The sequence below is a fragment of the Phascolarctos cinereus genome, unplaced genomic scaffold (genome assembly GCF_003287225.1).
Source record: "Phascolarctos cinereus isolate Bilbo 61053 unplaced genomic scaffold, phaCin_HiC Scaffold_1;HRSCAF=81, whole genome shotgun sequence".
Lineage (NCBI taxonomy): Eukaryota > Metazoa > Chordata > Mammalia > Diprotodontia > Phascolarctidae > Phascolarctos > Phascolarctos cinereus.
Genome location: NW_027555514.1, coordinates 238260846 through 238287948, shown reverse-complemented (window position 1 = coordinate 238287948; position 27103 = coordinate 238260846). Strand labels below are relative to the sequence as shown.

At 34.5% G+C, this 27103-nt stretch overlaps 1 protein-coding gene across 1 annotated transcript in view; it reads right to left on the bottom strand.

The window, feature by feature from the left end:
• TRHDE (thyrotropin releasing hormone degrading enzyme) overlaps window positions 1–27103 on the bottom strand; it is a 461792-nt gene that overhangs the window by 193712 nt on the left and 240977 nt on the right. Inside the window, exon 6 of the mRNA XM_020968898.2 lies at window positions 25935–26072. Within this exon, the coding sequence (XP_020824557.1) occupies window positions 25935–26072 (138 nt within the window). The remainder of the gene's footprint in view (window positions 1–25934; window positions 26073–27103) is intronic.

The following is a 27103-nucleotide window of genomic DNA, read 5'->3' as shown; positions in this document are numbered from 1 at the left end:
ACTTCCTAAAGAGGCACTCCTATCCATGTTTTGACAGTTTTGACAATCAGGAAGTTTTTTTCTTCTACCACACCAAAACTTGCCCCCATATAACTTCCTGAAATCGCTACATAAACTATCCTTAACTCCTGGAAATTTGATTTAAGGCATTTAGCCCAATCTACATCTGGCACTCAGAGCAGACAAGCTACCTGATATGCTGGATGTAAGACATTCCCTGGCACTGAGCCTTATTCTGCCTTCCTAGCCAGGTCCCAGAGGATCTCAGTGTTTGGCTAGGCTCAGTGGAGTCCCTTATCTAGGTTCCTTAGACTATTGGCTCAAATACAGAAAAGTGGTAAAGAGGAAAGTGTGCCTGTGAAGAGGAAGGAGGGAAGAGTGCAGGAAAGCAATAGAGAGATAAAAAAGCATTAGATAAAGGCAGAAGGTACAATATGCAACTTGTGATTAAATATTCATGCAATTAAATTTAAACTATTTCTGAAAGCATTTACAAAAGAGAAACTCCAGAAATGATGCAAGGGTAGCCTCACTGAATAAGTGTGCAGACACCCCAGATTAATATTTGAAAGTATAAGATTTGTTGGCAATCAGATATTACATTTATGGATTTATATGTTGGTATTGACTTAGAAATTCTCCTACAAGTCTACACGCTTGCAAGTCTTCATTAAATGCATAGGTCCTCCCTCTCTGCCCCTGGGAAATAGTTTATGTTATATAAAGATTCTAGCCCAGATAATATAATTCTTAACAAGGACTGCTGCTGTTGTCAAAAAGAGCAAAACCTTCATACTTATGGCTGCGGACTCTTGAGAAACTCTGTGACCCTCATACCTTGATATACAAAAACACACCAAAAAATGTATGGTGCCTTGTTTTGTATACAGCTTTATACAGAAAAGTTTGGGTCTCAATTTTTTTTTGGTGAGGCAGTCAGGGTTAAGTGACTTGCCCAGGGTCACACAGCTAATAAGTGTCAAAGTGTCAAGTGTCTGAGGCCACATTTGAACTCAGGTCCTCCTGACTCCAAGACCAGAGCTCTACTCACTGTGCCAGCTAGCTGCCCCTTGGGAATCTATTTTTGAAGATGGTTTGGAACAGTATCTGTAATTTTACTTTACAATGATAGAAGTTTTTAAAAAATCTCAGTTTATAATAATTGTAAACATGTCTTTTGGTGATATGATATTCCAAAGAGATTCAGAATAAAACTTTGGCAATGAAAAAAAAGATTCTAGCCCAGAATCCCGTTACTGTCCACTTGCTAAAAGATCCCAAAAGTAGCTAGGAGAAGCTTTAGAATAAGAAGTTGGAATGTTAGATTTTTATTACCATATTGATTTACCCACTTTTTTTTGGTCTGGATTTGTGATTTTATCAATGCATACAGCTTCTTGTTGAAGAGACTCCTTCCACCAACTCAGATAGGCAACTGTTCTACAGTTTAAAAACTTAGAAAGTTGTCTGGATGCTGAAAGGTGGGTTAAAAACTTGTCCAGAGTTATGCATTTATTGTGTGTCAGAGGAAGGATTTGAACCCAGGTCATTCTGACTTCAAACCAGCCCTTTATCCACTATGCCAGACTGTTTCCTTAATCCTTAAAAACCTTGGAATTGTGGGGTAAAAAGGAAAAAAAATATTCTGTCTTAGAGATGGTAAGAGTTGACTGAAAGCACAGGCCTCAGTTTCATGGATTTGGAAACAAATTCTGTGCTGTATTTCTTTGAATTCAGCCACAATTCAATACAATCATTTAAGGCTTTTAACATAGTTGGGATGCAACAGTATATTCCAACTTTGGAAAATTAGTTGGAAATGTTGGTTCATCCATTTAAAGACAAAAAGTCCTATCAAATTAGGATGCAAAGCAAAATTATTAGAGGACAAGGTACAAGTAAAGAAGGAAGAAAGATTTTGTTATGCCAGCAGCTGAATGACCAACAACTTTATCTGTAAGGCCTATGTTTAACAATGTGAAAATCTGGAACAAGAAAAAGAAGGCAGTAGCAAAAGAGATATTCCTGGATGTTTCTTAGAAAACCATTATCTAAATCTCTCCAAAAGTGTCCTCAAGGATGTTTGTGAAAAATCTTGAATCTGTCCTTCTGAATTCCTAATGAAGATTTTCATTTAGTTCTTGATTTATTACAGTAAAAACATAGCAAGAATTCTGACAATGACCATTTTGTTCAGAACACTATTGTATCCTATCACGTGAATTGCAATGTGACATAATTAGCTGGTATATTATACTACCAATACTCCAATCTTTTAAAATTGTATGCTGGCATTCTCCACCATCTGTTATGAACATTTACTCTTCCATTCTCTACCATCTGTTAGCAACAAGACAGAGGTACATGTACAAACAATGTTCTAGAAAAAAAATTCAGGGCTCAAAGCTTTTCCTAGCAACTTTTGGGATCTTTTAGCAAGTGGACAACAACAGGACTGGGCTGGAATCTTAAAACAACAGAAACTATTTCCCAGGGGAGACCTGTATATTTAATGAAGACTTGCAAGTGTATGGATTTGCAGAGGAATTTCTAGGTCAATACCAACATGTAAATCAATAAAAGTGACATATAAATTGATAATATAATTCTTAACAATGGCTTTATAGACACACAAGCATTCCTCTAAATTGGATGGAATTAAGCTACAAATTGGTACCTCTCTGGGTATATTGACTGGATCATTTACTTGACATAAGGCTTCATAGTCTACCAACTCAAGACCAACTGAAGGTGTGGGGAAGGGGAAGAGTTTTAGGAGCTATTGTGGAACTGCCATTCTGCCTGTCAATGAGTGGGACTCCCCTCCATGCAGAAAAAGAACACTGTACTTTCTAGCATAGCATTACCGAAAAAGAAAAAATTGCAAGAAAAAATTGAGTCACTGAGCTGCCATAGGGTACTGTTCTGCTAGAAAGCAGAGCTGCAGAGGGGTAAAAGTGGCCAAAAAAAAAATGGGAGTATCTTTTCTGCATTTTTCCCCTACTTCTGATCTAGTTAGTTCATAAATGACTACTTTCTCCCTTCTGAGTTTCTATAAACTATTTCTCATTGTCCTCAAATACTGGAGGCAAAACTATGCCTTCTACAATCCTCATACAAATTTGACAGTTAATGGAATACAACTTGCTGAAAAAAATCTTTCAGCTGTATACTGAGGTGGTCCAACTGCAACTGAGATTCTATAGGATTTCAACTTAATGTTCCTTTTCTGGCATAAGTGTGGATACACAGCCTGTACTCCATACCAAACCTTCCCTGCTGCATACTTCCTTTTTGTCATTCTATTAGAATGTAAACTCCTTGATGGCAGACTTTCTTTTTATTATATTTGTATTCCTAGCATTTAGCACATAGTTGGTGAATGATGATTGATGGACTATCTACTATCATAATGAACTGATGAATATAATGTTATTTTACTTTGATTACTCTCCAAATCATCATTTTTTTTTAATTTTGGAGCATTTCATTTACTTCCTACTTCTCCACATTTGTCAAAGTACCATTCCTTTCATTCCAATTGTCCGATGAAAATAATTTACTAAAACTCTATCTCCTGCTGGGTATATGTGATCACAGTGCCTTAAATACCTCAGTTCTGGCAAGTCCATTTAGAAAATCACAATTCACTCTTTTTTGGGTTTTTTTTTTTTTAGCCTTTCCCCATGGAGTGCTTTTTGCCTACACGATCCTTCTCTTTATTCTTCCTTTTTGGAGTTGTTTTTGTAAACTATTTCTTCTTCAGTTATCTGCATAAAAACTCTGAAGTCTTTGCTCTCTAACAATTCCCCAGCTGTGTGACTGTTTAACATCTGTGAGCCTCAGTTCTATCATCTATAAAATGGGGATAATATTATGCAAACCACCTAACAGAGATGTGAGGGAAGCTCTTTGTAAATCATAAAACACTCTTTAAGTATGCAAAATTACTTTGTAAAACTCCATTTAACACTACCTACCATGACAGATAGGCTCTGAACCACTCCCCAAAGCAGGTAGATTCACATATTTTATCTCAGTGTCATCAAATCACAACAAGGCAATATATGTTGCATATTATTACTTTTGTAAATGCAATTATACCATTTCATTGTTTTTAATGGCTGTTTGTGATATTGATCAACGGATAAAATTTGCATTTTTGAATTTGTGTGTGTGTGTATGTGACAGCCAGAATTATCAGCAATTCTTACTAGGAAAACATTTCCTCGTACTCTATAGTTGAAGCTCATTTGAGCAACTCCATCAAATCCCTAGCTCATAAGCTGTTTGTATAGCATGATCAATGCTTTCACTTGCACAGAGACACCATAAGAAGGAGCACAAGAGTGAAAACCAAGCCACCACTGCCCTATTGATTTTAAAGAGCTTTCCCAAAAAGCATGGAAGACAGAAACAAATTGTTACAGAGAAATTAATAAACAATACATCCAAACCATTTGTTGATAACAAAACAATGTGTTCCTGGGGGAAAAGAGACAGGTGACAAGTATGAGAATTCTCCCACTACTCCTCAAACAATTATATTATCCAATGACTCTTTATTAAAAAAATGGTATGTCTGGTAAATACTGGAGTTGAGGGGTATACATGAAGGAAAGGAGAAGCTCCGAACTCAGAAAAAAAAATAATCAAATTCCAATTAAGGAAAAAAAGAAAAAATGAGGAAGGAAGGGAACAGGAATAGTTCATAGAACAAACTCATCAAATATATAGAAATATATATCTTGAAACATATACAAATATATAGTTCTGTATATAAATAGAACTCATCAACTTATAGAACTATATAGATGTAGTTCTATATATCTGATTAGTTCCAGAGATATAGATAGATACATGTGCACATATATATATATATATACATATATATACACACACATATATATACACACACATATATATATACATACATATACATATACACATGTACATATACACACACATATGTTTGTATGTATCTTCTAGTACAAACTCATGAAATATTATATATGTATATGTGGATGGGTATATGTGTATATATGTCCCAGCACAAAATCATCAAATATATAGAAATATATATCCTAGTGCAAAGTCATTGAATATATATGTATAGAAAAATACCTATATCCTAGTATAAATTCATCAAATATACAGAAATGCATGTATATGTGTATTTATATACATATACATACACACTTGTTTGTGTGTGTATGTGCATATATATGTATATATACATAGATATATCAATATGTATCTATCTATCTAAAACGTCCTAGTACAAGCTTATTTTAAAAAATAGATAAAATGAAAATCACTTCTACAAGCCAAACTTTCCATTAATAATTGAGTAGTAAGTGGCAGAACCACTTATCACAGAAATGTCAACAACATTCTTTCCTTCCATTGTATACATTAGTTCATAGAGGCAGAGGAGATCCTCCTACTAGCTCTCTTAAATCTCAAGACCACCATCTCTCTGGAATAATGGTGATTCAGGACCAAAGTCAAAGGTAAGCATCCAAGACAACGAAAAGGAAGACTTACTAGGAATGCATTTCATCCTACAAATCCTTTTGATGTATTTTCAAAGATATTGACATTAACTACAGAGATGGATGGGGGATATTTTACAGTTTCCATTTGGCCAAAGTAATGACACTCTAGTCCCTTGCCGTTCCAACCACTAAATGCATGGTTAAGGTGGATAAGAATAGCACATATATAAATGAGCATACACAAAAAGAAGGTCCAAAATTATTTAGCTTTTGGCTATTTAAATCTTTCCTGTTGCAAATAAAGGATGTTCATGAGATGATTTTTATGCATTCAACAAATATTTGACTATATGTTGTGTGCAAAGAATAATGCATGTCCTGTGTACAATCAAAGCTTACTAAATGAGTTCATTTGGAGGGATAATATAGTACATGTATGCAAATAACTATTGATATGACACCTGCAGGTTATGAAAGTGCTATAAGAGAGGTACTGGCCAAACAGAGAGGCATTCAGAGAAGGGGAGAATTCTTTTGGGCTGAGCAATGAGAATGAGAGAAAGCTCCATGAAGATTGAATTTGAAGGGTGGAGAAGGACTAGATAAATAAGTGTGAGGACAGCAGACTAGGGGAGATCCTCTGTTTATTGGATGTTCAATTCAATTTTAAAGGACATCTATACCTCCTAATTTTGGGTGTTTTTAGTGCCTTCAGTCAAGCATCCTTTGCTTCTACTGAACTACATTACTGAAAAATTAAGTCCATTTATGTTGACCTTGTTGGTTCAAAGAAGAGGTTCACATCCTTCTTTTAATGACCCAAAGATAATCATTAAGCCAACACAGAACCCTCTCTTCTCCAAGTTGAACAAATTTAACTCCTTTAACCTTTTCTCATAACTTATCTTACAATTCTACAATTTTTTTTGTCATTTATGATGATATTGTTCTTCTTTCCTGTAACTTCTCAAGTTACCTCACCATTGTTATGTAAGCCTAGAAAGTTCTTACCTTAAATCTTAAACTTTATATGACATGATATTATATAAGGGTTTTAGGACAGAGTTAATATTTTTAAAAGATATGGAAACACAGTTTTTTTTCATTCATAAAGGCAATATGAGCATTTCAATTATTTTTAACTTCCTGAAAAAGAAAACACTATAAATTGAAACATAAATCAAATCTGATCTCTCCACAGAAACAGTAATAGAGTATTTTGTTTCTGGCCAAGGAACTAATGCCTAACTTTTTAGGTTAGTGTCGACAAATACTAAGTTTAATCATATACAAATTATCTACCTAAAATCTTGAACAACATAAAAATTTCCTAAATTTTTATAAATCAGTGCAATGGACCAAAGCAGTAATTAATGCAATACATTTATTTTATTTCTCTATTAGATATCTGAAACTGGACAATCCAAGGTAATAAGAAGACATCTGGGGATTAGAAGGAATAATCACAGAACAATCAGAAGAGTGAAGATGTGTGAGAATGCCCACAAAGGTTCTGCATTTGAGATTAGAAGTAGAAAGTCAGAGGAATCTTAGTTAAGGTGTTGTTTAGGGGGAGAACTTAAGGCTGGAAGATGAGAGGACAAAGTCTTATTGCTGAAGCACATCAGAAAAGAAATTGAGGAAAAAAATTATTGCTGTCCCCCCTAACTCGGCTTGCTCTAAGTTCTAATTACTAATGTTCTGACTAGTAAGCAGCTAGGTAGCACTGGAGAGAGCACAGGACTTGGAGATAAGAGCTCAAAACCTATCTCTTACACTTACTAATTGTGTGGCCCTTTCATTCATTCAACAAACATTTGTTAAGCACCTAAATGTCAGACACTGTGCTAAGTGCTGGGGATGCAAAAAGAGGCAAAAGACAGCCCCAAATCCAAGGAGTTTTCAATCTAATGTGGGAGACATGTAAATAAATGTATACAAAGTAAGGTTTATGTAGGGAATAGGAATAGAAAATAAACAGGGAAGGCACTGGAATTAAGTAGGGTTAGGGAAGGCTTCCTGTAGGAGGTGGGACTTTTAGTTGGAACTTGGAAAAAGCTAGGGAGGTCAGCAATCTGATCAGAGGAGAGAGAATACTCAGGATATGGGGAACAGCCAGAGGAAATGCCCAGAGTAGAGAGAGATGGAGTATCTTCTTCATGGAACAGCCAGGAGGCTAGTGTCACTAGATACATAACCTCTCAGCCACAGTTGCCTCATCTGTAAAATGGAAATAATAATAGCACTCACCCCAGAGTTGTTGTAAGGATCAAATGAGTTAACATGTAAAGCTCTTTGTAAACATTAAAGTGTTATACCATTGCTATCTAATAACAGTGATAGTAATAATAACAATAACAACAATAGTACTAACAATAATGTTCAGATGGAACCAGAACCATGGGGACCAGCTGGTTACACAGATAGTTTTTAATACAAAGTATATCAAATGCAGCAGATTAGATTGGATGAAATCTGCATGTCTTCAAGGAAGTATGACTTTAAAGACAGAGGGAGAAAATGAACCTGGTTGAGTACTAAGACAAAGAAAACAAGAGGAAGTTCCTTAAAATTGTCTAAGTTTAATAAGATATAACATAGCTGTAAGAGTATTTAAGTGTGAATCACTGTAAGTCAAAGGCAACATTAAATGACTGTGTTCAATTTCTGGCCCTGAAATTTACTAGGTAACATTAGGCAAGTTACATCCAATCCCTGAGCTTCTGATATCTCACAGACAAGTTGGGGAGGATATCTGTATTACCCATACCTGAGAGCATCGGTGAGGAAAGCTCTTTGTAAATCACAAAGGACAACAAAAATCTGGTTATAATATCATTATTATTCACAGTGACTATGCTTGGAAGTCATTTCTCATCTTGAATCTTTGTGTTTTTGTTTTTGTCCTTATGTGTATTAATTAACCTTGCCCTTATACCTGATTTTATTTCTGTTTTTAAAAGATCTATTTTCTAATTTGGTTAGGTCACTTTGAATTCTGTCCCTCTCCTTGAAGATTTTAGCAACCCTACCCATTTTGGGATCATCAGTAAACTTAATGAGCTTTCTTTCAATTTCATCATTCAGGTCATTGAGTCATTGATTCTTCTTTCTCATTTCCCTTTATGTCTATGTAGCAAAACAAAAAAAGGCTGCCTCAATCTATCTTTCTTATTTTTTCTTGTCTAGAGACATTATTTTCATCTTTCCACTGTACTTCCTTCTCTTTTCATAGTATTTTTTTCACAATCTTGGTCTTCCGTTAGTTCTTTTCCCCAACATCATAGAATTTTAGAGCTAGAAGGGGCCTTTGAGAAAATGTAGCCTAACATCTTCATATATGATATATGTGTATATATAGATCACATATATAATACGCATACACACACCAATTTCGTTGTAAATATTCATGAGCATTTTGGACCTATCCTATTGAACATCACCCATGTGTTGGGAAGTTCCCCAACACATACTAAGTAATCAATTACTATCTTTCCAGTCAATTGTGTATCCATATAAAGATGAGATTTAAGTCAACAATACTTGACTCTTATTGTCTCTACAATTTCTGCTCAATACATCCCTAGTGGTGCTATATGGCTGTGAATCATAAAATAATATGATCCTGAAAGAATTAAAATGATAAATAACCCAAAAAGCAATGGGAAGATTTGTAACAGGTATAAGTAGACAGTGGAAAGTTAACAATGACTTCTGCCTGTGAAAAAATTATTCTAGAGGATATGCATATCTACATTTTACACATATGTAGATATCATAATATATATATATGTATCATGCTATATGTGTATTATATATATCTACATGTATCTGCATTATATTAAAACATGTAATATGTATATTGTATATATCTATGTTTGTATCTGTACATATATATTTATGTGTACATGTATGCATGTGTGTATACATATACATATATGTGTCTAGAAAAGAAGGTAGGTTGATATAGAGAAAAATTGAGGGCAAAAATTTGATAGCTGTGCTAGCACATGGGGTACCTCTGAAAAAATATCCAGAGAAAGTCTCCACTATATTGAGTAAATCTTCTGCAGAGAATTTATGGGAAAACACAGACAACATAATACAGAATGACGTGTGGAGGGACTGCAGTCTATATTAAGAGACAGAATTCCCCAAATAAAATCATGGCTTCATCAAAGAAAATGAATATTCCTGGGATATACTCTGGATAATAATGTTAAACAATTGGTAATCTATTAAAAGTGTGGCCCAGAAAACATTTTAAAAGGTCAATGTAACTTCTATTGAGAAAAGAAGAAAAATAATACAAGGGAAGATGAAAATACAGAACCGTTGTGATGAGAGGTGGAGAGGAATGCATAACCATTTACACACCATGAAGGAGAGGTCACTGAATGATTCTGTCATTTGACGCAAGTCAAAATATAAGGGTGAACAGTAAAGCCAAAGTTAAGAATACTAGGCTAACAGTTACTGTTCTTTTTGGACTTTACCTATAATATCACTGATGTAAAAAACTCCTCGTGACAGAATTTTAATCTGGACGCCTTCAAGCTGTATATGTGTGTGAATGTATGTGTATGTATATACACAAACATATATGTGTTTTATATGTTTTTATTTGCAATACATGGAGAGAGAGAATTGTATTATAATATATTTAGATCCATTTTAATTCTTATTGGAAAATAGGCTTTGCTAGACTTCGAAGGGGTTCATAACACCCAAAAAAGATTGAGAACACCTGCTTTAGAGAGTTCTCTAAGGTGATCAGAGGTTAAGTGGCTTGCTCAAGTCACAGAGACATTATGTGTCACAGTCAGGACTTGAGATAGTCTAACCTTCTTTGCCTTTTTACATCATCATCATCAACAACATCATCATTATCACCACCATCATCATCATCATCATCACCATCATCATCACCACCACCATCATCATCATCATCATCATCATCATCATCACCATCACTATCATCATCATCATCATCACCATCAACATTATCATCACCACCACCACCACCACATTTGTATAATGTCTATTATGTGCCAGGCATTGTGTTAAGTGCTTTATAATTATTATCTCATTTGCTCCTCACAACAACCCTGGGAGGTAAGTGCTATTATCTTCCCCATTTTACAGATGAGGAAACTGAGGCAAACAGAAGTTAAGTGTCCTCCACAGAGTTATGCAGTTAGTGAGTTTTTGAAGCCAAATCTGAACTAAGGTCTTCCTGACTCCAGGCTCAGAGCTCTGTCTCCTGTACCTATCTAGGGTTCTGAACTGCAAACAAATGAATATTCCAAGGCCTAGCACTTTTCAGTCTCTATAATGATTTCAGAATGCCTTAATAACCCCACCCTACACTTTTATAAATACTACATTAAATCACATAGAGGCTATAAATAAAAATATCATATGAATGGACCCTATGGTACCTCTCACACATGGAGAATTGTACACTTTCCATGAAGTCTTGCTCATGGGAGTAGAATTCTTTGGCTTGACATGATCCATATATGAAAGAAGGGCTATGGGTCTGAAAGGGATAACATATTTTCCCCTTCACCCTGGAGGCAAAATATAGTAGGAATTATAGAAGGGGTAAACCTGGAGATTCAATGATCAAGGTTGAATTGAGAACTGGAGCTCCTTGGAGTGGTTTATTTTCCATTTCAATTATGGCTAAAAGAAAGACTCTGACAAAAAAAATCAGGAACAGCATAGAGGCAGCTAGCTACTGCAAAGTATGAGGGATGTTGCTGGGAAAGAATAAGCCTTATAGACTTTTCCTTCTGGGAGTCCTGATAAAAAAGAAGCCTTTCTCATTACATTCTGCTCCTCTCTCATTACCAGACATGACAAACATTTATTCCAAAGTTTTGCTTTGTTTCTTTCTGTCAAATTTATTTCTAACTCTTGATTTAACTTTGATATAGACTTACCCTCAAATAAGTCATCAATCATTTGTTTTGAGGCATGAGTGGGTTTCATTATTGTAAAGAGCTGCTGGGAGAGGAACATTGATATATAGGCTAAACTTAATTGCTGGAAAACTGGATAACCATTAGGAGCTCAGGAAAAGATATGAGAGAAAATAATATTTATTTGTTATTTTTTTTATAAATCTCTCAAAGTACATAAAGCTAAGTCTAGGCTCTTGCCCTAAGTAAAAGCAAGTCACTGCTCACTGTTGTTTGGTAAAAGAATGGGCTTCTTCCTTACCCATTATCTTCTCCATCCCTGAGAGTAAGCACAGAGAAATCTCTCTATAGTTGGCGGGGGAAGTCAAAGGTGATAACTAGGGAGTAGATGCTGCCCAATGTAAGAAAAAAAAAAACATAGGCCCACCAGGGTAGGAGCCAGAAGAAGAAGTAAGCCTCCCTCTCTCATTTTTCACCTCCAACTTCCAAACCCAGGCAGTACAAAAACCACATAAGACATAAATGAAGGACTGAATAATGTCCGGATGTGTCGTACACATTGCATCTCCATTATCTACAACACCAATGACTTTATCAGTGAACACACAAAAATGATTTGGCCTAATGCTCCTCTCACAGAGCTATGTTGCTTGCTGCAAGATGGCTGTAACTGACTGACAGGATCTCCTGTAGTCTATGGTACCACTAAAAAGAAAAGGAGAATCCTAATTAAAACTCAGGACACACATCAAAAGCAGCACCCAAGAAGAACATTATCATTGAACTTAACCCCCTGATGTTCTCATTTAATTGTTCTGCTCTTCCACTTCACACAATCTCACTCAGAGATTATTTTTCAGCTGCCTCAGCAGGTGACTGGACCACTTTTCTCTTATGCATTTGAAGGATGTGTTTGATTTGGAAAATTATGTGTGAAGACACATAAGAGGCAACCAAAGTTGGAGAAGGATGTATGGTACAAAATTTAGAAATTAAATTATTTTCTGGTGTTTTCTAGGTTGTCTTCAACATAATAGCATTGCATGAGCTAACAACACCTTAAAACAGGCCTGCACAATTTGCAGCACTCAGGCATTTGTGCTATGCCAAAGGATTTCCATTACATACAAAGGATGTTTTCGTCTACATTTTTCCAGAGCCATGCTGTAAGCAGCCCGAGGTATGTAAGTGGCCTGATGGCTGCAAATTGTGCAGGCTTGCCTTAAAATAATATGAAACAGGATGGGTTGCAAAGAAGACAAGTCATAATGAAACAGAAATGGCAGGATTGAACGATCTATAATGAGAAAATTAAGTCCTTAAATTACAATTAAAGAACAGTTTAAAAGAAACTCTAAGAACTTTTCATTCTATAGAATTTGCAAAGAAATTATCCATTTAAGATAAAGCAGAGTTTTCCACAAAAAAAGGCACTACTCTTTGAAGAATTCCCACAGAGTTAAGAGGCCCAGAAACTGGAGTCCATACAATTAGTCTAAAGGACTAAATGTAGATGAGTTATTTTCTTTTTCTCCCTACAGGATTTTGAGAGTTAGCCGATAGTATAAGTAGTGAATAAGTTTGAGATCAGAAGATCAGAGAATTGCAGATCTAAAAGGGAACTTATACCTACTCCAAGATAACTTCTAGGTAAGAAAATAGGCTCAGAGTGTGACTTACCCAGGGCCACACAATTAATAAGCACCAGAGTCAGGATATGAACTCAGGTCAACACTCTTACCATTATGCCCCTCTGCACCCAGCAAATGAAGCATCAGATTTATTTTAAAAATTGAACGTTTTAGATTTGATACAACACTGATTTTAAGAAATGTTCTGCATACTAAATTTTGATTAAATTGTACATATGACACATGAATAGACATCTTCTTACTCTAAAATTAGCCTTGTGTAAACTACAAATTGTTCCCAAGGGTACCATTAGACCAAAGGAATATGTTAATTCTTCCAAATGAAAGAAAATTAATGATCATAAATGAATGAGAGTGAAATCAATAAACTATACTAAGTTGTTTTTATTTGCTGATAGAGTGATATTAGCATAAATATCAATATTGTTCAAATGTATCTACTTAGGAGCCTTTAGAAGAAAGCTTAAAGAAAAAGCTCAGATGTTTCCAGACAATGCACAAAGGTTTAGCTTTGTTGATATCTTTGCTTATTCTCAAAGGTTCTGATTTGTAAAATTGAGACTAAAACAACTAATATCATCCAGTGTTACTGAACACAGTGTAAAGACCCACTCAAATATCAGACAGCTAATGAAATATGTACCCACTAGTATCAAAATCAAGGAACAAAGAGAGCCTTTGAGGTTCTGCTGGCTCAGCAAAAAAGATGACCTCTTATGGTTCCAGTCAGGAAGAGACAGAAATCCCTAGAATTTCTTTCAATGTCTAAGTCAAAGAATCATGTTGTGTCTTGAAAAGCAAGGTTAAAATGATGTCAAAAAGAAATGAGCAGCCAGTGCCATTGGTGACCCAAGAATAGAAAGTTATATCTGCATTGTTCTATAATCAAACACAAACAAAGCATTATACTGGGGGAATTCTACCAAGACAAAGAAATACAAAGGCTTGGTTAGCCTTAAAAAATACTAGGTAGAAAGAAATTACAGCAAGCTACAGTAGTAAAGACATCAGAAAGAATAGAAAGTCAGCATGGTTCAGGGAATGACAAAGGAAGCCACTCCTCACATTGTGCCCATGTGACATCCCTTCCCTATTCCTTTAAGAGCTTACCCCGGGGGCAGCTAGGTGGCACAGTGGGTAGAGCTCAGGCCTTGGAGTCAGGAGGACCTGAGTTAAAATCTGGCCTCAGACACATCACATTTACTAGCTGTGTGACCATGGGAAAGAGCCTACTTCAACGATATTACCTCCAACCTGGAATGGGACTGCCATATCATGAGAAGCCCCAGCCATACTACTCAGTTTCACTTCCAGGTCCAGGTAACTTTCTGCTCTGATCCACCTCCATATCAGTTTCCTTGCCCCAACTCACATATCCTCTTCCCATCCACCTCACCCCCAGCTTTCCAGCTGTGGAACCATTATGTGTTATCATCCCCCATTAAAATACAAACTTCTTGACAACAGGGCTGACTTACTTTCTTGTTCTTGTATCCTAGGGTTTAGCAAGATGCCTGACAAATCTTTGCACTTATTAAGTGCTTCATTGCCTAATCAAGTTTAATCACTCCTTTTCTATGTCTCCATACTCTTTGTCTATAAAATGCTGAGTTTGCCCTCTAACTTAATACAAACAAACAAACTCAATTCTGGTTATTTCTTCAAACTATTATTCTTGATTTTTCTGACTTTATTAAGCATCTAGAGTTGTCTACTCTCCCATCTCCTGGTCCTGCACAGCTATTCATTTCTGAAAACCTAATAAGGACCTCTTTTCAAATATCATCAAAATATCTATATGAATCCAAAAGCAAGTATCATATAGAGTGGGGATACACTAGGATCTTCCCCAAGAATTATGGGAATAAATTAAGGACATTCACTCTCTTCAATATTATTTGATAAGGTTCTGGAAATGCTAGCAAAAGAAAAAAATTAAGGGCATAAAGATAGGCAAAGAGGAGATAAAACTATTCCTATTTGCTAATGATATGACAGTTTACTTACTAAATTGTATAGAAGCAACAAAGATACTAATTGAGAAAATAGATTCAGCAGAGTTGCAAGCTACAAAATAAACCCTTAAAAAGAAACAGCATTTTTATATAACAATAAGAAAATCCAAGAGGCAATAATAGAATGGAAAATCCCATTCCAAATAACTAAAAATGTATAAATTATCTGAACATAAACAGATGAATATTCAGTACCTGTGGCTAGGCTATGCCAATATAATAAAAATGACTATACTACCTAAGTTAATCTAGAGTTTTAATGCTATGCAAATTATCAAAGGGATACTTTACAGAATTCAATAAAATAATAATATTTATTTTGAAAAAATAAAGGATATATAATATCAAGAGAAATACTGAAAATAAGTATGAATAAAAGGGAATAAAACCTCCACACCTCAAAATATATGTAAAGTAGCAATCATCAAAACATTTGGTACTACTTAAAAAATAGAGAAGTAGATGAAGAGAACAGACTAAATAAGGGATAAGGAAAACAATGGAATTCAATAACCCAGTGTTCCACAAACTAGAAAACAGAAATTCCTTAGGAAAGAACTCCCAATTTGATCAAAATATTGGGGAAACTAGAAAGTGGTCTGGCAGATATTAAGCTTAAACCATCACATTAAATTATATTCCCCAATACATTTAAGTGAATATGTGATTAAATGTCATACTTTTTTTTTAAATTACAAGAGAATTAGATGATGTATGGCTATGGATAGGAGATATATTCTTAACCAACCAAGGGATAGAGGGAAATAAAAAATATAAAATTGATAACTTTGGTTTTATGAAACTACTAAATGAACAAAATTAATATACCTAGGATAAGGAGGGAAGCACTTAAATGCAAAAAATCTTTATATTGAATTATTTTAATAAGCCTTTGGTATCTAAAATATATAAAAAATCAACATACTTGTGTGTGTGTGTGTGTGTTTGTGTGTGTGTGTGTGTGTGTGTGTGTGTGTGTGTGTGTATCCAGTAGCCACTTTCAAACCGATAATCGCTGAAAGGATATGAAAAGTTCTCAAAAGAAGTACTGAAAACCATTAACAAGGAATGAAAAAAATACTCCAAATCCCCAAATAATAAGAGAAATGCAAATCAAAACAACCCTAGGGTTTCACCTCACATACTACAGATTAACAAAAAATACAAGAGATGGGAATAGTCAACATTTGACGGTTTTGTGGGAAGGTAGGCACACTAGTGCATCATTGGTAGAACTATGAATTGGTACAATTAGCTTGGAAAGCAATTTGGAATTATGCAAATAAAGTTACTAAACTGTCCATATTTTTTGGCCCAGAGATTCCACTACTGGATACATACATACATGCATGCATACACGATTGGAATTTAAGAGAGAGATTAGAGATGTCTATACGTGTATACATATATACTAACTACAGTTTTTGAGGTTAGATATTATAGGTCTATGATAACTGCTGAAAGGAAAACAAAAGCTTACATTCTTCTTATCTGTGAGTGAAACACTCACAAAAATTAATCATGTACAAGTACACAAAAACCTTGTAAACAAATGCAGAAAAACAAAAGTATTAAATACATCCTTGACTAACAACACAACCAAATTATAATCAACAGAGACCATTTGAAGAAAGGATTTAATTGGTTACTGAACTATAAAGCATAACAAATAAATGACTACACATAAAAATAGAAATTCTGAAAATCAAATGGATGAATTTAGAAGTTAAAAAGATGGACAATGAATAATATAAAGAATGTTAAGAGTTGTTTTTTGAAAGAAAAATACTAAGAAAATATACAGAACTTTACTGAATTCTGTTTTTGAAAAAAGGAAAACCAAATTGACAGTATCAAAAATGAAAAAGGAAAATTTATATCAAATGAAGAATAAACTTAATAGAAATTATGTTAGCCAATCATAAGCAATAAAACTGATAACAAGTGAAATGGATGAATATTTACAAAAATATAAAACATCCAGATTACTAGAAAAAGGAATAGGGCATTTCTAAAAACTCAGTCTTGGTGGTGGTGGGGATTAAGTCATAAAGAAACTTCTCAGAGGAGATAAGGGGCAAAAGAAGGAAAGTATAGAATCAGATGAATTTATAATTGAATTCTTTTACACTTTCTAATAAAATTATTTTAATGTATAATTTTTAAGAAAAATTCAGAAAGAAGCTATGTTATCAAACTGCTTCTATGAGACAAATAAGGTACAGATGACTAAAACAGGAAAAAAATGCAGAGGGAAAAGATCAAAATATACTACAGACTAGGCATTCTTAATCTTTTTATGTATATCACAACCTCTTTGGTAGCAAAGTGAACCCCATAGGCTACTTCTCAGGATAATATTTTTCAATGCATAAAATAAAATGCATAAGAATTTTGATAAGGAAACCAATTTTATTAAAATGAAGTTATCAAAAATTTTTTTTCAGTTCATGGACCCCAGTCTACCACAAGAATACTTACTATGGTGAAGAAAGTTGGCCTAGTAGTACAAAATCTCAAAATTTCCTACAAAGCAGTAATTAACAAAACATTCTGGTACTGGTTAAGAAATACAGTGATGCATCAGTAGAATAGATTACACACATTATACAGTAGTAAATGACCACAGTAATCTAGTCTTTGATAAAGCCAAAGATCTAAGCTTTTGGGGTAAGAACTCACCGTTTGTCAAAAATTGCTGGGAAAACTGGAAAGCAGTGTCACAGAAATTAAGTATAGATCAACATCTCACATCATATACCAAGATAAGGTCAAAATGGGTACACAATTTAAACATAAAAGATGATACTATAAGCAAATTAGGAGAGCATGAAAAATTTTATCTGTAAGATCTACAGATAATGGAAGAATTTATGACCAAACAACAGACAGAGGGCATTATTGGATGTAAAATGGATACTTTGGTTACATTAAATTGAAAAGGTTTTGCACAAATGAAACCAATCCAGCCAATAATAAAAGGAAAGCAGAAATGGGGGTGGGGTGGATTTAAAGCAAGTCTCTCTAATAAAGGATTCATTTCTCAAATATATAAGGAACTGAGCCAAATTTATTAATTTGTTTTTGTTGTTTGTCCTTTTTTTTTTCTGTTTTTATTTTATTTTCCCCCAATTACATGTAAAAATAATCTTTAACATTAATTTTTAAAATTTTGAGTTCCAAATTCTATCTATTCCTTCCTCTCCACCCCTCCTCATTGAGAAAGCAAGCAATTCAATGTAGGTTATATATGTGTAGTAATGCAAAACATCCATAAGAGTCATGCTGTGAAAGAAAACATAGACAAAGAAACTAAAAAAAAAATAAAGTTAAAAAGGCATGTTTCAATCTGTATTCAGATACCATCAGTTCTTTCTCTGGGGACGGACAGCACTTTTTATCCTAAGTCCTTTAGAGCTGTCTTGGATCATTATATTGCTGAGAATAGCCAAGTCATTCATAGCTGATCATCTTACAATATTGCTGTTACTTTGTACACAGTACATTTCGCTTTGCATCAGCCCATGAAAGTCTTTCCAGGTTTTTCTGAGAGACTCTTGCTCATCATTTCTAACATTACAATAGCACTCCATCATAAACACATTTCACAACTTGTTCAGCCATTCTCCAATTGATGGACATCCCCTCAATTTCTGATTCTTTGCCCCCAGAAAAGAGCTCCTATAAATATTTGTACATATTTTTGTTCTTTTATCTCTTTTGGGATACAGACCTAGTAGTGGTATTGCTAGGTCAAAGGGTATGCGTGGTTTTATACCACTTTGGGCATAGTCCCAAATAGCTCTACAGAATGGCTGAATCAATTCACAATTCCACCAACTATGCATTAAAGTTTCATTTTTCCCACATCCCCTCCAACATTTGTCATTTACTTTTTCTGTCCTATTAGCCAATCTAATAAGTATGAGGTAATACCTCAGAATTGTTTTAATTTGCATTTCTCCAATCAATAGTGAGGTATTTTTCTCATGATTATAGATAGCTTTGATTACTTCATCTGAACACTGATCATATCTTTTCATCATTTATCAAATGGGGAATGACACTTTCTTTTATAAATTTGACTCAGTTCTCTATATGTTTGAGAAATGAGGCCTTTATCAGAGAAACTTGCTTCAATTTTTTTTCACAGTTACCATTGCTAACTGTATTTCTCTCCATCCTATTCCCCCCCTACCATTTATTCTATTCTCTCTCTCCTTTCACCCTGTCCCTCCTCAAAATTTTTGCTTCTGACTACCCCCTCTCCCAATCTGCCCTCCCTTTTATTACCTCCCTCTTTCTCTTATCCCTTTCCCCTCCTACTTTCCTGTAGGGTAAGATAAATATCTACACTCAATTGAATGTATATGTTATTCCCTCTTTGAGCCAATTCTGATGACAGTAAGGTTCACTCAGTCTCCTCACCTCCCCACTCTTCCCCTGTAATGTAAAAGCTTTTTCTAGCTTCTTTTATGTGAGATAATTTACCCAATTCTATCTCTCCCTTTCCCTTTCTCCCAGTACATTCCTCTCTTATCACTTAATTTTAGTTTTTAGAAATCATCCCTTCATATTTAACTCATACCTGTGCCTATCTATCTATCTATCTATCTATCTATCTATCTATCTATCTATCTATATATATATATATATATATATATATATATTCCTAACTACCCTAATAATGAGAAAAATCTTATGAGTTAAAAATATCATCTTCCCATGTATGAATACAAACAGTTTAACCTTATTAAGTCCTTTATGATTTCCCTTTTCTGTTTACCTTTTTGTGCTTCTCTCAAGTCTTGTATTTGAAAGTCAAATTTTCTATTCAGCTCTAGTCTTTTCATCAGGAACATTTTGAAAGTCTTCTATCTCATTGAATATCCATTTTTCCCCTAAAGGTTTATACTCAGTTTTGCTAGGCAGGTGGTTCTTGATTGCAATCCTAGCTAATTTGCTCTCTGAAATATCATATTCCAAGCCCTCAGATTCTTTAATGTAGAACCTGCTAAATATTGTGTTGTACTTACTGTGGCCCCATGATACTTGAATTAATTCTTTTTGGCTGCTTGCAATATTTTCTACTGACCTGAAAGGTCTGGAATTTGCCCATGATACTCCTGGAAGTTTTCATTTTGAGATCTCTTTCAGGAGGTGATTAGTAGCTTCTTTCAAATTCTATTTTGCCCTCTGGTTCTAGAATATCAGGGCAGTTTTCTTGAATAATTTCTGGAAAGATCATGTCCAGGCTCTTTTTTTTATCATGGCTTTCAGGTAGCCCAATAATTGTAAAATTATACATTACAAGTAGATCCTGGCTCTATTTTCCAAGTCAGTTGTTTTTCCAATGATATATTTTGCATTGTTCTCTATTTTTTCATTCTTTTGTTTTTTTAGGCAATTGGGGTTAAGTGACTTGCCCAGGGTTACACAGCTAGTAAGTGTCAAGTGGATGGTCTGAGGCTGGATTTGAACTCAGGTACTCCTGAGTTCAGGGCTGATGCTCTATCCACTGCGCCACCCAGTTGCCCCTATTTTTTCATTCTTTTGGTTTTGTTTTATTGTTTCTTAATTTCTCATAAAATTATTAGCTTCCATTTGCTCCATTCTAATTTTTAAGGAATCATTTTCTTCAGTGAGCTTTTGGACTTCGTTTTCCATTTAGCCAATTCTGCTTTTAAAGGCATTTTTCTCCTCATTACCTTTTTGGATCTCTTTTACCATTTGACTTAGTCTGTTTTTGTTTTTGTTTTTGCTTTTAGGCAACTGGGGTTAAGTGACTTGCCCAGGGTCACACAGCTAGTAAGTATCAAGTGTTTGTCTGAGGCCGGATTTGAACTCAGGTCCACCTGACTTCAGGGCTGGTGCTCTATCCACTGTGCCACTAGCTGTCCCTCCAGTCTGTTTTTTAAGATATTATTTTCTTCAGTATCTTTTTGGGTCTCCTTTAATAAGCTGTTGACTCATTTTTCATGATTTTCTTTCATCACTCTCATTTCTCGTCCCATTTTTCCTTTACTACTCTTCATTTTCAAAACCTTTTTTGAGTTCTTCCATGGCCTAAGACTAAGTCACATTTTTCTTACAGGTTCTGGATGTAAGAGTTTTGACTTTGTTGTCTTCTTCTGAGTGTTTTGATTTTTCTTGTCACCATAGTAACTTTCAATAGTTTTTTTTTCTCTTGCTTGCTCATTTTTCTAGCCTATTGGTTGACTTTTAACTCTATGTTAAAGTAGCTGTCCCAACCTTCAGGGGTGTTATACAGCTGTTTTCAGAGTTACTTCTAGTTATCAGTAAGTTTTCAGTTCTTCCAAGGTGGTATGACCTAAGGAGAGATATTTACTACTCTCTTGGCCTGTGCACAGGTCTGTGAGTGACCACAAGCACTCTTTTCTACCCTAGAACAGTGAGAAGGGTTCCTCCTCCACTGTGGACACAAGCTCTGCTATACTAGTACTCTTCCTCTTCCTGGGACTGCCACCCAGGACTGTAAATTAGATATGAGTATGGACAAATCAACAGAGTACTGCTTCAGTAATACCAAAGAGACCCCTGTAATCTCCTGAACAGCTGTTCAACCCCATTACTGTCTGCAGGCTGAGAGCTCCAGAAGCAGCTGATGCTGATTCAATCATTCCCTATGCCTCCTCCTGGTTTGCCACGGCCAGGGCTGCACTGGTGGGGTCTGTGCTGACTGCACTCCACTATTACCCAGGTGAGACAGAACTTTCTTGCTGACCTTCTAAGTTGTCTTTGGCATCTGTGGGCTGAGAGGTCTCAAAACAGCCACTGTTGCCAGTGATTCAGTGGTCCCATGGTCTACTCCTAGTTTTCAGTGGCCGGGACTATGCTGGTGTGTCCTGCTATGGACTGCACTCCTCTTTCACCCTGGCACATCTGACCTTTCCTGCCAACCTTCCATGTTGTCTTGGTCTGGAAATTTGTTTTGTTCTGTCTTTTTGTGGGTTCTGTTGCTTCAGAATTTGTTTAGAGTCATTTTATAGGTATTTGGACAGCTTTGGTGAAGAGCTCAGGCAAGTCCCTGCCTTTATTCTGCCATCTTGGCTCTGACTTCTGAGCCAAATTTATAAAAATAAAAGCTATTCCCCAATTGATAAATGGTCAAAATATATCAACAGGCAGTTTTCAGATGAAGAAATCCAAGCTATCTATGGTCATAATAAAAAAAAAGTGCTTGAAATCACTATTCATTAAAGAAATTCAAATTAATAAAAAAAACTCTGAGCTACCACCTCATACCTATCAGGTTGACTAATAGGACAGAAAAGGAAATTACAAATGTTGGAAGAAATATGGAAAAATTGAGACATTAATGCACTGCTGGTGGAGTTGTGAACTGATCCAACCATTCTGGAAAACAATTTGGAACTATGCCCAAAGGGATATACAACTATGCATATCCTTTGACCCAGCAATATCACTACTAGGTCTGTATCCCAAAGAGATCAAAGAAAAGGAAAAAAAGACCTCTATGTACAAAAATATAGCACCTCTTTTTGTGGTGGCAAAGAATTGAAAATTGAGGGAATGTCCATCAATTGGGAAATGACTGAAGAAATTGTGCGATATGGTTGTGATGGATTACTTTTGTGTTATAAGAAATGATGAGCAGGATGAAGATGTATAGGAACTGATGCAAAATGAAGTGAGCAGAACCGGAGAACATCGTACATAATAACAGTAATGTTGTACAATGATCAACCATGAATGACTTAGCTATTCTCAACAATACAATGATCTAAAACAATTGTAAAGCATTTATTTTTAAAAATGTTATCTACCTCCAGAGAAAGAATTGATGGAGTCTGAATGCAGATCTAACCATACTTTTTTTTTACTTTCTTTATTTTTCTTGGGTTTTTTTGTCTGTTTTCTTTTGTAACATAGTTAATATAAAAACATGTTTTGCAGATTTCACATGTAAAATTGATATCAAATTTCTTGCCTCTTCAAGGGAGAAAGAGGGGATGGAGAAAAAGAATTTGCAAGTTAATTTTTTTAATAAAAGCAAATTTTAAAAATTTATATGTAAAATAAAATTTTATAAAGAATACTTATTACATATAGACCAATATCTCTATTGAATATCAAAGTAAAATATTGAATAAAATATCAAGGGAATTATATACAATATGTTTAAAAGATTATATACCCCATGACAAAGTTGGACTTTTATAAGGAATACAAGCATAGCTCTATGGTAGGGAAAGATTTAATATAACAGACCATTTTAAAAACAAAAAGCAACTGGAAAGCACTTAAATATATAAATAAATGCAGAAAACTAATTTTTAAATAAAATTCAACAACTATTTATGAGAAAACTTAGGAAAAGCACAGAAAAATGCTTATTTCCTAATTGTGGTAAGTGGTATCTATCCAAAGCCAGGAGCTACCACCACCTATGACACAGATATACTAACAGTGATTTCAGTAAGACCCAGGGTTAAGCAAGTATATATATTTTTAACTACATTAATTTACATAATTCCATAAATTCTACCTATAGTACTAAAACAATGAAAAGAAATTAAGGCAATTTATGCTGGCAAAGAAGATACAAAATCTATTTTCTGCAGATATGAGTTTGTTTGGGGAGTCATAGAGATATAACTTAAAGGCCCAATGAAACAATAGCTGCAGTAAAGTAGTAGAACATAAAATAAACTCACAAAATCATCAGCCTTCCTTCATATTATGCAAGAAAACCCAGCAGAAAGAGAAAATGAAATTTCAATTTCAAAAACAGTATGTATAAATTATCAGGGTGTCTACCTATCAAGAAATACACAGGAATCATATGAAAACAATTTTGAAACAGACAGAAATAAAAACATAAATTAGGGAAGACTCAAATAATTGGAAAGATCCTAATGTTCACAGTTGAACTATTCCAATGCAATATAAATGACCTTAGTTAAAATTATTTCTATATTCAGTACTATATCAATCAAAACTTTTAAGGGGTTACTTAAAGAATAAATGAAAGAAATTAATTAAGCTAAAGAAACAAAAGGTAAATAATCTCGAGAGTAATAATAACTAAAAAAAATAGATGGGAGGGAAGGACATAGACGTAGCAGTATCATATTTCAAACCATACCATAAAACAGAAATCATTAAAACTATTTGGTACTGTTTAAAAAACAGATAACTCAATCAGTAGAACAGATTAGGTACAAAAGACACAGAAGCAGATTACCATAGTAACATAGCTTCTAACAAATCTAAGGACACCAACAACTAACTTTTAAGGAGAACTGCTGGAAAAACTGGAAAGCAGAGTGGCAGAAAATTGGTTTAGACTGAAATTGTACACAATATACTACAATAAACTCCAAATGGAAACATGATATAGAGGTGAAAGGCAATATCACTTTAAAAAATGAAGAGAATGGAAGGTGATACTTTTCACAACTATGAATAGGGGAAGAGTTATTGATCAAGCAATGGATGGAGAGGATCAACAACTTTGATAATGATGATAATTCATCATCATCATCATCATCATTGTCATCATCCCCACTAATATTCACCAGAAATAATGATTGAATGTATAATTCAATATCTCAAGTATCATTCTTATCCACCCTAATCTCTGTTTACAAATTAATAATCAATCAAAACAATTTTAAGAACAAAAATTTAATCTGAAATCCTCAAACATTAAACTATCACTAAGGGATACAGTACTATCATGGATTTTATCATACTACGAAAAATAATTTATTAATGTAATCCCAACATTATACTTCAAAATTGAGTTGCTAAAAATTTCTGTATCGGATAGTTGGTAATTCATATGTGGAAATGTAACTATTCCATTTTAAATCACAATGGGGCCTAGGATCACACTTAATTCTTTGTTCTGGCTCAAATCACCAGTTCAAAAGTATTGTTTTTAATTCCAAGCCTCTCCTACAAAATTATGTGTTGTACTTCTTATACTTTAATGCATTAGGCTTTTAATTTTAAAAACAATATTTCCTCTATTTAACATTACTCATATGACCAAGTGAAGAAAAAAACATATCTTATCATACTAGCCCATATCTTTCTGAACAAACTATCCAGATTAACCAGGTATTTCTAGAGGTGAGAGATATATGCCATTGTTAAATATATGTCAGCAGTCTTAAAAAGAAGATAATGGAAACATACTCTTGAGGGAAATGATTATCAATAACCAATGATTGGGGAACATCCAGAGTTCCCCTTTCTTCTATAATCCTCATTTCAAATTTCAGTCTCTTAAAGGACATTACAGATAATGAGACAGAATTAACTCTTCTCAATCTTGGTCAGACCCCATCCACCAGCTAATCAGGTTTGGGTGGGGATAAATTATTTTAATAGTTTGCCAGAGGCTGGGTAACTTAGCAGTAAGTGACATAATCAAAGCTCATTAGAATAGGTCCAGCCCTTCATTGTAATATTCATTCTCTCCTTAATTGTTAACCAATCAGAGTTGATTGTTGCCCTCAGGAATACCCCTTTTCCAAGGGCATTTAAGCCTTGAGCCTGCTGCCATGATTATCTTTGACATTCGAGAGTGCCACTAACCTTTTGTTAAAATGCTAGTAATATTAATAAAATGATTAACTACCTAGAAATTATGTCTCTCAAAATTTTTTAAACATCATTTGTCCAAAGATCCTGAATTTGAAGATCTATTCCCTTATCCTTCCAAATCCTAAAAAGCTTTATCATCTCTATTTTATTGATGCAGTAATAGCAACGATGACAACAACAAAGCACAGAATGATGTCATGATGGCCACATAATGGAACTGGCATGTGCTTTATCTATACCTACCTTTTTATATGCGATCCAGTCAAAAACCCTGTCAATGTCAGTGGCTTGGATCACTTCTTGGGATACTGGGTGTGAACTGGCCAGGCCATCCAGTAGCATCACTTCATGGAGCACATCAGTCAGAAATCTCTGTTTTTCCTGCAAGTACAGTAAATGAGGTAATATCATGGGTGACATATAATTATGTACATTATGCTCACAACAACACAAAAATAATGTGTGTCACTCAGAAATGACAAAAGACCAGCTTCTGATGGTGAATGTTAGCTTTTGCCAAGACCCCAACAAAGGAAATCAGTATATAAGAAAAAGCAAAATTGGTGTGCGGGAGTTGGTTCTCAGTGAACATATAGTAAAATCCAGTTGAAATGAAATTTCAAAATTTGGTAACTCAGCTTATAAGAAAAGTAAATAAAATGCCTGATTTGCATCCATGCATTGCAATGTGAGGACTGAAATGTCAGTCTTAAAGTTTAAGGTAAGTCTGCTGTCATCACTCTGGCCTCATTTAAGCAGCTTCAGTGCTGTTTATGACACACACATATGCACAAATATGCATACTTGCTAGAAGAATTTCACAGGATTGAAAATAGTAATAACTATGAAAATAAATTAAAAAGTGATATCTTTACCTATGCATATGCATAGAAAATAATAAGTACTTAGTAAAATGATTTACCCGGTGTTGTGAAGCTATCAAAACAGATGGAAAATTTTAAATGGTTTCTCTTTCATATACTGTTTTACAATATTTTCATTTGCTCTGTATGTTTAAAAATGTGCTGTGACATTTGATATGTTCTTGGTTGTGCTTGGCACACGGTAAGCACTTAAATGTATTTTCATTGATTCATTTATGTTCTACATAAGTTTTAAAATGTTCTTTATGTTTAAAAAGAAAAGGTGACTCTATAATGAAATTTTCCTTAGGAACACAGAGTTTTAGCAGCAATGTTCCTAACAGCTGTCCTGGTCAATTGTATCAAGATCTGCAGTAAAAGAAAAGAATATATAAGAAACAGGTTAAACCCAAAATGGAAATAAGGATGACAGGAGGAAGCTTATTTCCTTCTCATTTTCAGTCTGCTTTTAATTGGACAGAAAACAAAAATCACGTGTGAAGACGTATACATTCCTGTGAGTTTTCATTTTGAGAAGAAGGAGGGGGG